General features: G+C 37.3%; 3 protein-coding genes and 1 long non-coding RNA gene across 5 annotated transcripts; all 4 read right to left on the bottom strand.

The window, feature by feature from the left end:
• Positions 2579-8639, bottom strand: LOC104747909. The gene is made up of 2 exons (XM_010469618.2): positions 7283-8639; positions 2579-7202 (listed from the first exon to the last, which is right to left on the bottom strand). The coding sequence occupies exon 1, from the start codon at positions 8550-8552 to the stop codon at positions 7338-7340; it is 1215 nt and encodes a 404-aa protein (XP_010467920.1). The 5' UTR covers positions 8553-8639; the 3' UTR covers positions 2579-7202; positions 7283-7337.
• On the bottom strand, positions 2579-10080 carry LOC104747910. Its single transcript, XR_761273.2, has 2 exons — positions 8905-10080; positions 2579-2817 (listed from the first exon to the last, which is right to left on the bottom strand). It is a non-coding gene; the product is annotated as an uncharacterized LOC104747910 (long non-coding RNA).
• On the bottom strand, positions 10195-12333 carry LOC104747911 (uncharacterized tRNA/rRNA methyltransferase slr0955-like). Its single transcript, XM_010469619.2, has one exon. It carries the CDS (start codon positions 12102-12104, stop codon positions 10350-10352), a length of 1755 nt encoding a protein of 584 aa, XP_010467921.1. The 5' UTR covers positions 12105-12333; the 3' UTR covers positions 10195-10349.
• Positions 12819-16042, bottom strand: LOC104747912 (hexokinase-2). Of its 2 annotated transcripts, none has more exons than XM_010469620.2 (9): positions 15543-16042; positions 14736-14886; positions 14457-14639; positions 14211-14285; positions 13958-14113; positions 13782-13880; positions 13556-13686; positions 13398-13479; positions 12819-13319 (listed from the first exon to the last, which is right to left on the bottom strand). In XM_010469620.2, exons 1-9 carry the CDS (start codon positions 15812-15814, stop codon positions 12960-12962), a joined length of 1509 nt encoding a protein of 502 aa, XP_010467922.1. In that variant the 5' UTR covers positions 15815-16042; the 3' UTR covers positions 12819-12959. The 2 variants fall into 2 exon arrangements, with proteins under 2 accessions (XP_010467922.1, XP_010467923.1); XM_010469621.2 differs by lacking the exon at positions 15543-16042 and adding an exon at positions 15014-15323.

Below are 16362 nucleotides of genomic sequence, written 5' to 3' on the forward strand. Positions count from 1 at the left end.
GACTCTCCAAAATCTCTAACCCTGTCTTTGCAGCTCTCCAAAGTTTTTGTTCGTCATTTTAAAAAAAAAAAAATCAAACAGATGATAAGTTAAATACAAGAATTTTCTAAAAAAGTGAGACAACAATATCTTCGTCATATTTTGTTTAAAATTTTAAATCTTCTACAAAATCTTAATTATTGTCAGCAAAACTGCTTACTAAATATGTATGAAATATACTTATTTTAATTTCCTATATTTAATTAGAAATTGTTGTATATACCATAATTTATTTATGTATTTATTTCCATCAAATAATCGCGCGATTAGAATCTAAACTAAATATTTGACAATAAATGCCATAAATTTCTCTTTAATTGTTATACATATATTCGAAAGAAAAACTTATAGAAACTAATTAACTCTGCTAAACTTCCTATAAGGAAAATAAATATGCGGCTTCACTATGATAAGCCTGAATCTATCCGTGTTTGTTAGTTCTTGGATGTTTATTTTTTTCTTCTCATGTTTATAAAATGAGACAACAAAAATGGGACCAAAAGAAATATAGAATTCTAAACTTTGCCTTAATATTACATTAATGAAGAAAAACTAATGATTAAATAGTGATTTAAAAGTTTGTAGCCGGTTTATTTTGGTTCTTTAGACTAACTGTATATAACTATACCAAATATAAGAAAAATTTTAAACTTTAAATGTTATGAAAATTAAACTTAAAATTTTTAAAAATATTTCATGACGAGACAAGTTCAGATCACTATTAATAATTTGAAATATCATTAACTCGGTGCTACAATATAGATAATTCATCATTTCATGAATTGGTTAACATCATCAGTATTAGAATATTAGACATATCTAATTGAATTGATTAAATTACGATTATGTAAAAAAAGTTGTTTTTAGCGGTATACTACGGGTTAAACCTACAATTAACAATTATACAATCTTAAACATTAAACAAAATTAAAAATTAATAAACAAATACAATTTAAAATTTGAATTTTTAGTCTTAAAAACTAGTCCCGCGGTAAAATCTAGTAGTTTACAAAATCATATCACAATAGTTATAATATTTGCAAGTATAATTTTAATCTTAAATATGTTGACAAAAAAAATCTTCATAAATATAGATTTCGATTTTTTTTGGAAATTGAGCATATATACCTCGAATCTATATTTAAATATTTGATTTACAAATATATTATTAAGATCATATTTATGACAGTGTTAATTAACTCTAAATATTGAAATCAACTTTATTTATCCGATAAATATAGTACTACTCTAACATATTCACTCCCCACTAATCATTGATATTTTTCAAGTTTTTTTTGATAATTTTAACTTATGTCGAAACAATAACTGTTGCATGGTTTCAAGCGATATATACATGTTTCTTGAATCACTTCAATGAGACATAAGGTGCTTTTTTTGAATCTTCTTTTTTGATAGCAATGATTTGCTCATGTGTCAATCTGTTAGTTTTTATATAAAGATCGACCAATTATTTTTTTTCTTTGGTTATGATTTGTTGATAGATTGTGTTTAACTTGGATACAAAAATAAATCTGAACGTTTACAAATAATAATAAAAATACAAATTTGAATGTAGCTTTTGTTTTTATGTGCTTCAATTTGACAGATAAACACATTTCACTGCCCTATATTTTAATGTCCCTTAACATATTTTTCAAAAATTTTAAGAACAGATTTGGTGTATAACATAGAGACCGATAATTGGATTTTCTTTTGCATAAAAGGGAGACATGTTGGCTGAGATAAGATAATTGTTGGTAGAAAACAGATAATTTGATATATAAGTTCATTGAAATTTGATATTACCAATTTTTTTCATTCTACTATTTTATTCAAACTCATTACACAATATATGATTTAGTGTAATTGATTATACTAAAATTTATAATCCTAGTATGGACGATATAGGAGGAGAAATTANAAAAAAAAAAAAAAAAAAAAAAAAAAAAAAAAAAAAAAAAAAGAAATCTCTAGGCTCTCAACAGGGGGCGACTCTGTTGGTCGATATAGGAGGGGACACGTGCTGCTCACACTTTTTCCCATTTTTTATATATTTCTCCTCAATTTTTCCTTTTTGATTGTTTTCTTCAGTTAAGATAATAACTAAACGCAAGGGAGGGGAACGTTTCGATCGGTGTGCAGCAGCGTATGTTTGCTGCGTCCTTCAGTAAAAAAATTTAAAATTTAAGTAGAAATGAGACAATTATTAAAGATATGTTCTTTCAAAGGGGACATATTTTTCTCCGTCCTTCGTTACACGTGGCAGCCTCTGTGTTGTTTATGTTGTTTGGGTAGGGGAACCCAAAAAATCAAAGCTTTTTCGTTCATTTGTTTTTTCTTCGACTTAGGCGATTTCATCCGTTAATTTCACCCGTCTCTCTTTCTTTACTCTCTCTCTCTCTCTATCAATCGAGTGAACGTTGCTTTAAGGTTAATGATCATGTCTCCTATTAAGTCGAGACTTAACGAATAAGAGAATAGAGTAAGAAAAGAAGATATGAGATGAGTTAAGAGACAAGAAAGATAGAAGAAGGCGAGATTAAGAGATTAATAATTTCATTCATAAGATAAGGAAACCCTAAGGTTCCACTGTTCATTTAAATACACTTTGTAAAGTATAAAACGACAGTGCATAGATAATAAGTAAACCTTCTCCTTCTCTCCAAGTCTTCAATACTCTCTTAGCCACTTTTGTAAGCTTCTTTCTTCTCCCACTGACGAGCCTTTCTTCCACTTGTTCGAATCTTCTTCTTCATACACGCTAACGGAATCATCAACCTATCAATACTCTCCCGAAGTGAACTAACCTTGTTCTCAAGGTTAAAGTCTGGAAATTGATTCACCAAGGTAGAGAGAGTTTCCCAAGTCGACTCTGAAGCTGGTAATCCTTGCCACTTCACCAAAACCTCAGTTTCATTCTTTTCTGACGAGCTCCTGCGGATATCCGTGATCGCCTCTGGTTCGGTTGCCCATTCTAATGATGGAGTAAGGATGGGAGGTAAAACCTGAGCCTGATGCGAATCCGGAATGGCCCCTTTCAGCTGCGACACATGGAAAGTGGGATGAATCTGACAGTAAGCGGGTAGCTTTAGTTTATACGCTACTTTTCCAATCTTTTCGTCCACTTGATAGGGTCCACAATAGCGCCGAGCCAACTTCTCATTCTTCCTCTGCACCAATGATTGTTGGCGATAGGGTCTTAACTTGAGATACACCCAGTCACCAGCCTTGAACTCTAAATCACGGTGATGCTTATTCGCTTGCTTCTGCATTGTTTGCTGAGCTAATTCCAGATTCTCGCGAAGCTCCACCAAAAGGCTATCTCTATCTTTTAACAGGTCTTCAACTTGAGCATTCATGGTGGGAACGTCTCCATAACGCAGCAACTTTGGTGGTTCTCTACCATATAGGGCATGGAATGGTGTACTCTTAGTTACTGAGTGATAAGAGGTATTGTACCAATACTCTGCCCATGGCAGCCACTGTGCCCAAGAAGTGGGTCTCCTACTAGCGAAACAACGCAAGAACGTCTCCAAACAATGATTCACAACTTCAGTCTGGCCGTCGCTTTGAGGATGATAGGCGGCGCTCTTGTGGAAAGCTGAACCATGTAGCTTGAAAAGCTCAGACCAAAAGTTACTAAGGAAGACCCTATCTCTGTCTGACACTATCGTTTATGGGAACCCATGCAAGTGTATCACTTCTTTCACAAACACTTCTACAACTGACTTAGCTGTGAATGGATGTTAAGTTCAATGAAATGCCCATATTTAGTCAACATATCCACCACTACTAAAATGGCATTGAATCCTTTGGATTTAGGTAATCCTTCGACAAAATCTAAACTGATATCAGACCAGACCTGCTTTGGAATCGGTAATGGGGCTAACAGACTAGCAGGTGATAGAGTCGAGTATTTATTTTCCTAACATACCTGGCATTTAGTAATGTAGTCCACCACTCTCTTTTGCATCCCTCGCCAATACACTTCTTGGCTCAATCGTTTGTACGTCTTAAGAGCTCCTTCATGTCCACAGACCACACTTGCGTGAAATTGCTCTAGCAGACTCGGTATGAATGAAGATTCAGGAGGTATGACAAGGCGTTCTTCCTTATACAGCATTCCCTTCACCAAACTATACCCTTCCTTCACGGTTTCTCCTTTTTCTAGTCCTTGGACAATCTCACCCAACTCTGCATTTTGCTTTACTTGCGCCGCCAACTCCTTCGCGTCAAGGTTCAAGGGTGCTACTAGTGTGAGTTGTAGCAGGGTCTCATCTGGAGGTCTCCTTGACAACGCATCAGCCACTCGATTTTCGACCCCTGGCTTATACTCTATGCGATAATTCAGACCAATGAGCTTGGCAGCCCACCTCTGCTGCACTGTTGATACTGCCTTTTGGTCCAGTAAGTGCCTTAAGCTCCTCTGGTCCGTTTTGATTACAAACTCTCTACCAGTCAAGTAGTATTTCCACTTGGTGACCGCCTTAACTATCGCAAGCAACTCCCTCTTATAAACTGATTTGATACGACCTTGCGATGAAAAAGCTTGATTGATAAAGGCTACAGATCGTCTTTCTTTTGACAAGACAGCTCCGATTCCCACACCCGATGCGTCTGTCTCTATGGTGAATTCCTTGGTAAAATCAGGTAGTACCAACACAGGAAGAGTAGTCACTGCTTCTTTAAGAGCTTGAAAAGGTGTCATGGCTTATGGAGACCAAACAAACTCATTTTTCTTTAATATATCTGTCAGTGGTCTCGCAATCAACCCATAATTTTTGACAAACCTCCTGTAATACCTGGTTAATCCCAGGAAACCTCTCAACTCTGTAATCGTCTTTGGCTCAGGCCAGTTCACCATTGCTGCTATTTTGTCAGGGTCCGCTGCCACTCCATCCCCTGAGATCACATGTCCCAAGTATGAGACCATGGTCTGACCAAAAGAGCACTTCTTTCTGTTGGCATAGAATTGGTGTTGTTGCAGAAGCTTAAGAACTGACTCCAAGTGTTTCAGATGCATCTCCAAGTTGGGGCTGTAGACCAGTATGTCATCAAAAAACACTAACACAAACCTTCGAAGATAGGGTCGAAACAAGTCATTCATCACATTCTAAAGGGTTGAGGGTGCATTAGTGAGTCCAAAAGGCATTACTAGGAACTCATAATGCCCTTGATGAGTCTTGAAAACTGTCATAGCAACATCACTACTCTTCACCCTGATTTGGTGATAACCTGATTTCAATTCCAGTTTTGAAAAGACAATTACTCCATTCAATTCATCTAACAACTCCTCAATAACTGGGATCGGGTATCTGTCAGGGACTGTCACTGTGTTGAGTGCTCGGTAATCCACGCAAAACCTCCACCCTCCATCCTTTTTCTTCACCAATAACACAGGACAAGAGTAGGGGCTCACACTTGGTCGTATAATTTGAGCATCGAGCATCTCCTGCACCAGTTTCTTGATCTCATTCTTCTGAACAAACGAGTATCTATACGGCCTCATGTTGACCGGACCAGCACCTTCCTTCAAAGTTATCGCATGTTCTCTGTCACGCTTGGGTGGTAAGCTCTTTGGCATCTCAAACACTGAGTGGTATTCTTCCAACAGTGAGCATATCTCCGGTCTTGCCATTCCCTTAAGAGGTTGTTTCCCATCGTCAAAGAGTGAGGTTAGTTCCAAGAGATACGCCACTCCCTTCCTTCGGACCAACCGCTCCATCGAGTTTAAGGACACCTGCACCTTGCTCAAAGCTGGATCTCCAACAATAGTCACCCACATTGGCCCAATCTGCCAGCTAAGCTTCAAAAGTGCCCAGTTAGTGCGAGTGTCACCCAGTGAGGCTAACCAGGGAAACCCCAGTATCACATCCGTGTCCCCCAGATCAAAAATCAAAAAAATCATCTGTAATCTCCACCCCCTGAATGTCAAGCACCACACTTGAACATTGGGAAAATTCCCAAAAAAAACACCAACTATTTAATATTTACCAGAAAAAAACATGAACTTTTTTCGTTGCCAGAAAAATACGCAGACTATTTTTTAGTTGATAAAAAATACACGAACTATTATTTTTTTTCAGTTTCTCCTCGTTTCCGTTACGGCGTTACTATTTTTGAAAAAAAAATCCAGAAAAAAACACAAACTATTTATTTGTTGCCAGAAAAATACATGAACTTTTTTTTTGCCTAAAAAATACATAATTTTTCATTTCTTATTTTTCCATTGACAATGTTAGAGATCATAACTTATAATTTTCTCTGCTCTCTTGAACCTCATTCAAGTTTTCACTACTATTTAGGATAACTAAAATAAGAACAAAAATACACAATTAGATTAATCGATTTCCAAATTTCTCAATTAGTATTGTTTTTGGATTTATACTGACTTTACAAATTTTGAAACTTCATCAACATTTCTCTAAAATTTTATGAGATCTCCACCTTTGTAGACCTTTGTATACATTTCAAAAAATATGCATCTCTTTAGTTTAGTACCTTTTATGATGCTGATAGCCAGTGTAAATCATCAAATGGGCTGGTGTATGCAAACTTGATCGAGATCGTAGATTATAGCCATTTTGTGGGATATCAACTCTTGTAACCTAACCAGATTCACCATTTATTTATGCAAAAACAATACTATTGAGAAATTTAGAAATCAATTAATCTAATTGTATATTTTTGTTCTTGAATTTAGTTATCATAAATAGTAGTGAAAACTAGTATGAAGTTCAAGAGAGCAGAGAAAGTTATGAGATATGATCTCTAACATTGTTAATAAGAAAAAAAAATTATGTATTTTTCAGGCAAAGAAAAAAAAGTTAATGTATTTTTCTGGCAACAAATAAATAGTTTATGTTTTTTTCTGGAATTTTTTTCAAAAATAGTAACGTCGTTACAATACCTTTAATGGTCGTAACGGAGACGAGGAGAAACTGGAAAAAAATAATAGTTCGTGTATTTTTTATCAACTAAAAAATAGTTTGCGTATTTTTCTAACAACGAAAAAAGTTAATGTTTTTTTCTGGCAAATATTAAATAGTTGGTGTTTTTTTTGGGAATTTTCCCCTTGAACATTTGCCATTACCTCTGAGGATTTGTCCACCAGCTACTCTCACACCAAACCCCTTATGTTCTGAAACCGTTAATCCCAGTTCCTGCACCAACTTATTAGAAATAAAGTTTCGAGTTGCTCCAGAATCGATAAAAACCACAACCTTCTTTCTCTTGATCTTACCCCACAGTCGCATAGATTGTTCTGCGTCCAAGGATCCTAACGACATGATCTCCGGTTAATCCTCCTGCTCGCAAGAGGTGCCTCCTTGGTTCTGAGGGTTCTCTTCGACTGCATTATACTCTTCACCATCATCTACTTCAATGCATTTAAGCTTTTGTTGTTGTTTGCATCGATGACCACTGAACCAACGATCCCCACAATGTCGACATGGAATGAACCCGCTACTTGTGGGAGACTTGCTCACCGTCTTAACTCCCTCGATAGGTCTCCTTGTCCCTGGACTCTGGTTTGTGTAGGAAGTGTTACCAGAAGGCCTTGTAAATGAGCGACCTTGGTAGCCGGAGTTTTCACTTTCTTGGAACTCTACCAGTCTGGCCATGTCAACGATTGCGTTCATGTCCACTGGTCTGCTTCGGATGACAGGGTCTCGCAAACTCTTCTTCAACCCTCTCAGGAAAGCAGCTTCCAGCACATCATCAGTCACATGTGGTAGCTCTACTGATAACTCTTCGAAACGATCACAGTTCTCATCCACCGTTCCCTGCTGTCTGATGCTGAGCAAGTGGTCCAGAGTAGAACAACCATGGCTAGGTTTAAATCTCTCCTTAAACCTATCCTGAAAATCCTTCCAGTTGGTAATCCTCAGTCTTCCCTGAGAGTTTCGCCACCAAGAGAATCCAGATCCCGTCAAGCAAGCTACTGCTTCGTCTAGCTTTTCATACTCTGGTGTGTTATTCAAAAAGAATCCCCTTTCCATCCTAAAAATCCAGTCATCTGGGTTTTGACCTTCAAACAACGGAAGATCCACTCTCCTTCGTGGTATCTCACCGCGGTTTGGCGCAAAATCCACACGGTGTTCCGTTGTTGGCATCGGAAGTAACCCTTCGGTGGTTACCGTCACTCGATTCATTGGATATTCGATCCTCTGTACCGCTGCAGGAATCGGTAGCAACCCCTCTGTAGATCTAGGGTTCGCCACTGGTAAGGATCTTTCCGGACGACTCTGCTCAACACTCCCCGACGCGGTTGCTGTAGTGTGCTGATTAACCCCAAGCGGAGTTGAGAATCCCGGCAGAGTGGCACTACGGTTCTCTCCAAGTGACAACGAGCGAACACAAACGTTGATGTTGTGAACGACTTCCCACAGCGCCGCCATCTCTCTGTCGCGACGAGCTTCTCGTTGTTCCACCGTTTCTGGTTGCGGTGTGTCTGCCACCACTCGTGACTCGAGTTCTGTTGTGTTTTGTCGCGGATCTGGTGTAGCCGCCATTTCTCTCAACGAAAGCACCAAATGTTAAGTCGAGACTTAACGAATAAGAGAATAGAGTAAGAAAAGAAGATATGAGATGAGTTAAGAGACAAGAAAGATAGAAAGAGGCGAGATTAAGAGATTAATAATTTCATTCATAAGATAAGGAAACCCTAAGGTTCCACTGTTCATTTAAATACACTTTGTAAAGTATAAAACGACAGTGCATAGATAATAAGTAAACCTTCTCGTTGTCTCCAAGTCTTCAATACTCTCTTAGCCACTTTTGTAAGCTTCTTTCTTCTCCCACTGACGAGCCTTTCTTCCACTTGTTCGAATCTTCTTCTTCATACACGCTAACGGAATCATCAACCTATCATCTCCTCTTCTTCTTCTTCTCTGTTATCTAATTCTAAAGTTTATTCCTTTTTTTTCTCTCAATTTCTGATTGATTGCAAAAGAGTCTTCTCTGTTAGCAAGTTTTGTTAAATCTTTGGACTTCAAGTTTTTGGGTTTCGAAGTTTTGATTTTAATAAGCAATCAGTTGTTTAGTATATGAATCAATTCGAATCAATTCGTTTCCTTTTGGTATTTTTTTCTCTCTTTCTTTCTAATTTGGTCTCTCTGTAGATAACATTTGGTTTTGTCCGATGATGATCGTTGATTGTTTTTCACATGGTTAAGTTTGGTGTTGACAATTTCTGTTTTCAATAGAAGAAAGAATCATGTGATACAGAGACATAGCTTATATCTGCAGTCAAAAGATCTTATATGATAAGGATATTCTAATATTATATCTCTTCTTGATGAACTTGTTTTGTTTAAGAAGTTAGCGTCTAAAAGGCTCCTAGGATTTGGAAAAAAAATCGGGTTTTGCTTAGAAGTTGCATTAGCCATATTCTCTTGGATAATCTATTTGGAATAACGGCTAAGCAACTGTCTCTTTTGCTATGAGCTTCTATTCGATGTTGTGTGTACGTTTACCGCATATGCTTATTCTCTCTCTGAATTTTCTTTTTTGGTTGTTGGGCATTGACAGAAGGAACACAAGAACGTTTTTGGATTCTGGGGAATTATAGATTTTAAAGGTATAAAATGGGTTGGGAATGTATGTGTACCAGAAGTTTGAAGCAATGTGCTTAGAGGTTGAAGAGATCATTGTGCAGGTGAATGCTTTGTTGGTGTAAGAACTTTGTAACTGTACCACGTCGATTTGTATCTTTTGTTTTAACTCTTGGTTTGCTTTTTTATGTTTTAACTATGATGATGACTCTGTAGGTTCAAGGAAACCTTTACCTGTTTCTATGTTAAATGAATACGCTCCTGTTTGTTCCTTCAAAAAGAAGAAAGAAAGCGTGAACCGAAAAACCAGAGATGTGACTTCAATAGATTAACTAAACATTTTTCGTCATACTACTAAAAATAATATATTCTACCAAATTACCAATGTTTTACATTTTAGTTCCCCAGGCAGAACTGGATATATTGTGGTACCTTATTTCATGTCTTTGGCTCCATATCCTTTTAAAATAAAATAGTGAAGCAACATGGTTACATGGGTATATTCTGAATGTGGTTTTGTTAACGTTAAAACTAATCTTAATTAATTATTTGTTTGTATCCCTTCACTAATGCAACATTAGAAACTCGGATAATGCGCAGCTTTCCGGGAATAGATAGATCAGATCATATTATCACAACAATCCATTTTCGTAACAATAACCATAGAATAAGAGCATAACGTTATACAAGTAAAGAGCAAATCCCAAGTATGGTGCAAAAATGGAATTGTTAAGGATACATCACTCAGGGTTCAATTCAAGCACTTGCTTTGTTGCCTATCAAGTGATGAAGAAACAAACCAGCTGCAACACTCACGTTCAAGCTCTCCACAGCAAGAAATGATCTGAAGCCTCCACCTTCCGCATCATCAGACTCTGTAACAGCAACAGCATTAGGCATATTACCACTAATCCTGACCAAGTCAGTACAGGATCTCTCCACTAATGGCCTTAAACCAGTTCCTTCATTCCCCAAGACAAGTATTGTCGGACTACCGGGTAAAACCTCGTTCAAAGCAACAGCCTTTGGAGATACCGAACCGCCAACCACACGCCAACCGTTCTCAGTGGAAGCTTCTAAAAACTGCATCATGTTTTTGCAGTACCTGAGTTCCATAACTTCGAGTGACCCAGCACTTGCTTTACTCACAACTGCACTTAATGGAGCTGAGTTTTTTGCGCATACCACAACACCCGTGGCTCCAAAAAAGTAAGCGGATCTTATGATCGCACCTAAGTTCTGCGGATCAGTGACCTCATCAAGAGCTACCCAAAGAGAAGATTTCTCTTCCTCAGATGAAATCGGATCTAGTTCTTTCACTTTCACCAGTTCCAAGGGTGAAGCATCAAGCACCAATCCTTGATGCGGTCTGTTATCAGAGACCATGTTAAGATCATGCTTTGACGTTTCCTTGATGTTCAACCCAAGCTTTTCAGAGATTTTCAAGACTTTCTCGAACCCCTTCTTGTCTTTCTTCTTCTTGTTGTTACTGCTCAAATCTAAACCCTCCTGAACATAAAGAGCATAGAACTCTCGTCTCCCAACAGAGAGTGCAGCCAACACTGGACTTACTCCATAAACCACTTCACCCTCCAGCCTAGGCACGCTGGACTCGGTCGCCTCTTGCCATGTTTTCCTACCCCAGCTCTCTTGCCTATTCCAGTTCTGATATGCTGCATTCCCACGTCCTTGTTCTCTTACATCATATCTATTGAACCTATTTTTAATCTCAGACCACCTAGTATTATCCGGCTCTTCTTCAACGATTCCATCATCACCATCTTCACGGACATGCCTCACTGTTTCGTCTTCTTCTTCTTCTTCAGTGATTCTATTTCTTGTTGTATCCTCCCACGACGACCGGTTGTTAACTCTCGGCGATTGCTCTTTCGCCGGTTTATCATTATTCGCCACCCAAATCGAGTTCCCACCACCTTTCTTACTATCTTCTTCCACTTCACTGATTCTATCATCTCCTCTAGAACGAAAAGAATCTCGATTCCTCGTTTCACCATAACCTCTGAATCTATCTCTCCTATCAGAAACAGAACCATTTCTACCATCTCGTTTCTCCCAAGAAGGCTTATTACCTCTCTGAAACTTTTCCCCCACTGGTTTCTCATCAGACTTCACCCAAATCGAATCTCCACTAGAGCGGCCATCACCGCTACTTCTCTTATCTCGGAAAGCTTTCGATTCAAATCTAGATTTCCCTCTATTACTACTACCAATAGGATTACTTCGTTTGCCAAATCTCTGAGAATCAAAACTCGAGAACCCTCTAACACATCCATCAGGCTTACTCAACATTGCAATCTTCATAGAATTAAGGCGAGAACTAACTAAACCAGTCGAAACATTTGCAAAAGCGCATCCTTTAGGGTTTAGGAGATACTTAACTGGTAAAGACGAAGACTTTGAGAAGTGGAAGCAGCTTTTGACTGTCGTTTGTTGTAATGAAACCCTAATCGCCATTGGAAAACCTTGACTTCTTGTTAAATTACAGTACATGATTTTTGGGGTAAAACAGAAGAGAACAAAAAACAAACCAACGGTGGAGAAAGGTGAAATTTTTCAAACAAAGGAGCTATTAGAAAACGGTAGTTGAAGATTCTCTCATTGATATAGACCAATCTGATGAATACCAGAAAACTTTAGGGTTTAAGGGAAAGAGCAGAGGAGAGAAGTGGAGAAGATAAGAACAGTATAACCGGCATCGTTTTGAGAAGTACTTTCTCGACCTCAAATAGTGAAATAGACCGAAATTACCACTAGTATAGAAAATTACCTTAATTTTCATGATTTTAAAATATACTATTTTCTAATACTATAGTAGTTTTTTTTTTTGACAACAACAGAAACGAAAGAGGCTTATAGGCTTTGGGACGGGACATCATTTACATAGGTAATAAGATGTGCTTCGGTACGAACACGTCGTGCCAGATTATCAACTTTCCAGATTATTAGATTTTCTAATACTATAGTAGTGTTAAACTAAATTCAAAGAAAAAATAGCATTTTTACTGTTGTTTTTGGTCGAAAAGATGAATTGGTTTAAATGCTTGATTGGGTGAGTCAAGTTAAAAAGAATATGAAGATAAGACTTCCCTTAAGATTACTGTTTTGGGAAAAAAAAATGAACATTTATATAAAGAACTCGAATATATATATATATATATATATATAGTTCTACAACATTGGCTGGTATTTTGAATTTCCCAGAGCTTGAAGAAGAATCCAGTTTTTATTCTTCCTGAAAATTGAGAAAATAAAATTTTACCTTCTTCCTTTTTCTTATTTGTTTAAACCTAATTGGCAAACAAAGAAGAAGGGTTAACACACAAAAAAAAAAAAAAGGCTTTACGATTAACTTGTTTCAGAGTCTTCTCCAGGTTCGAGATACTGAGAATGAGAAGCAGCGAGTAATGCAGCTCCAACACCTGAACCATCATTCGATAGAATCACTTCAACACTCTCTGAAACTTCATCTCCAAGTAACTCTTTCAATGAACTCTTCATTGACTCGCTGAACTGAGTGTAGTGCTCGAATAGCCCACCGTCCATGGCTATCACAGATTTCTGACTTTCTCCATCTTTTGCTGCGTCTCTTCCTATTTTCTTGAGGATTCCATAGATCCCTGCAGCAGACAAACGAGCTCCTCGGCTTGCGATGATGTTACACAGGCTGATCACAACTTTTCTCATCTTCAGAGAAGATGTAGGGACCTGAGAGTTCACCAATTTGAGATTTCAGTTAAACCTTTAAAGTGTGAAATCATTATGTATATGAGAAGAGTGTCTAACCTCCAATATGTCCTTTAACTTGCTTCCCACAACCTTCAAATCCGGAGAAGTGTCGCTGTGCATAGCAGACATGTTCGGGGTCCTGCACAATGTAAGAAGTGATTATTAGACTTCTGATACGATGCAAGTAACCATATCCAAGAAGTTAATTAATCAACCTTATGATGAATGGTATTCTCAGCTTAGGTGGGACAACGTCACCAAAGAAAGCAGCTTCTTCAGCCATCTTCAGAAGAACTCTACGCAAGATTTCTCCCAAATACATTCCGGATATAATTTTCTCAAGAATCTGAACATGTTAAAAGCCAGATAGAATCTTCAAGGGTCATGTCATGATGATTCTCTAAGCGAACTTAAAAGCCAGTAGAAGTTCAAAGCTCATACCTGTTCACCAGGATTCAAACTCTCTAAATCTAGAGAATGGTCGTATTCTGTCAATGGAAGATGCGATGACCTGAAGTTTCCCCACTCCATGTTTATAACCTACATGGCATTACATCTAAGATTCAAGTACTTTAAAGCTTAATCGGAATTGTTATGCTTTTGGAGAAAACACAAACCATTTCTCCTGATTTGGGAAGCAAACCATGCCATTTGGGAATTGCATGTGCCCGTTCGACATAGGCTGCATTTGTCCCGGTTCCCAATATAACAGCGACAACAACATCCGGATTAGTGTATCTACCACCCGCAAGTGTTCCAATGGTATCATTAACCTGTACAGTTTACAAAGGGATAACAGGATCATAATCAAATAGATGATCACAAATTTCTGCTATCTGAAACAAAGATTGGGTAAGAGGAAAAACTCACAAGCGCTGCAACACGCATGTCCAACCCAACTCTTTCCATAGCTTTAACAAGTTCTCCAACAACATCTTCACCAACCTACACAATCACCAAGAAACAGAGGTCAGAATTTCAGAAACAGCGTAATCATATCAAAAACTCAGTCTTCAAATCTCTTAGCTACAACAAAACAGGGTTCATGATGTCTAGAGGAAGAACAGAAGCTGCTGTAATGAAATAAAAATAGATGAAAGGGAAATCAAGCTCAACTGTATCATCAATGGAAAAGCCCTTTGTCCAGTTGATGAGAGTGCCAGAGGACAAAGACGTCTGCTTAACCGGAAATGAGAAAGTGAAACCTAATTCCCTTTGTCTACCGGGTGGGAGATGAAAGTCCTCGCCTTCTGTAGCGACAAACTTTGCAAGAACTTCGACAATGAAATCGAATAACTCCTGCCTCCATAATTACACAAAACACAATCAACACATAAAGAGATAGATCATCCCAAGACTAAACATAACATATAAGTATATAGTAAGAAAACTGACATCTGATTTCCCAGTCATGAGATGAGGAGGAATTGATTCTTCTTTGAACTCTCGTTTAACAACACGGTCTTGCTTCCCACCAAGAAGCACACGCATTACACGGAAATTTGTTCCGCCTAGATCCAACGCATAAAAGAAACCAGTTTCATCCCTGTCAAATAAATAGATAGTAACAAGCATTTAGAAGATCATCCAATTACAGCTCAAACCTTTACAACTTAATTAGCATCAGAACCCAAAAAGAAACAAACTACACAGTGAAAGTACAACACTCATACATAATTCACCAAAAAGTTTCGTTAAATCCTCTTACAAAGACATATGGGCTCCTACAAAGAACAAGACAGAAAACATTAAAAGAAAAAAAAGAACTCTTTCTAATCCAAGAAAGTGATAATAATAGTCAAACTTTGGAACAGTGAAACTGAAACATCAAAAATGCAGATACTATTAAGGATAAGAATCTCTAGACCCTTGGATTGTTCAGGTAAAAATGTTCTGCAATCAAGTGAGAGATTATGATTCAAAGTGACGGATCCGGATTCCATAGATTCTCAAAGTGAGACAATCAAACAAGTGATATATAAAAAAAAAAAAAAAATCGAATTCCATATGAATCATCATCATAAAGCATGAAACTTTCTTAGATAAAAAGAAAAGACAAATAAAATTAAAGAAACGTGGCAACGATGTTATCCAAATTCATCTGAATTCAGATAAAAATCCCATAAAAATCTCCACTTTATCTCTTATTTTTTTGTTATCTCAATCCAATTCACAAAATTAAGGAACAAGATTAAATATTACCCAGAAGGAAGATTATCAACGTAGCTAATAAGCATCTTAAGCTTGCTTCCACCTTCAGAGGCAAGACCAGCGTGCATCTCAACGGTCATAGCATCAGCCACTTGTCTCAATTTCGCAACTGGCGTTGCACAATCCTCTTCGAAAGCTTTCAAGATCTCAATCACTCTTGCCCATTTCCCTGAGCTTTGCATTCGCCGCCGCACAATCAACGCCGCCGCCGCACACACCGCCACAGAGCACACCACCGTCGTTGCAACAGCCACTTTACCCATCTCTCTCTCTCTCTCTCCGTATAATTAAAACTAAATTCTTACCAAAAAGAAAAAACAAGGAACAAAATTTGGGAGAATCAAAATAAAAAGCTTGGAAATTTAGAGAACCCTAAAGAGATGAAGGGATGGATCTAATCTAGTTGAGGTACGAATTTTGAAGAACACGTAAGCAGCTCTGTTGTCTGTAAACTACGAAAAGTTTTATTTAAATTATTGAATATATATTTTTTTTGGTTTCGGTTTTTTTAGTTTTTTTATTTTTATAATATAGTATATATCTACGATGGTAATGGAGTTTGTGTAAAGTTACGAAAATGACCTTTTAAGAGATTTGGTTTTGTCTTTTTCTTGCCGAATTTTGTGGAGGACGTTTAGCTTATGAATTTATGATAATCGAGTGTTTTTTTTTAATTTCCTTTTGGGTATTATCATTTATTTTACAGTTCATGGAATTAAATTTTCATTATGAAAATATCAAATTTTAGTTAGTTTTGACTTGACACGTCTTTTCGCTTTATATTATTAATAAAAAAAATTAACGCTTGAGT

This window comes from Camelina sativa, chromosome 15 (genome assembly GCF_000633955.1).
Source record: "Camelina sativa cultivar DH55 chromosome 15, Cs, whole genome shotgun sequence".
Lineage (NCBI taxonomy): Eukaryota > Viridiplantae > Streptophyta > Magnoliopsida > Brassicales > Brassicaceae > Camelina > Camelina sativa.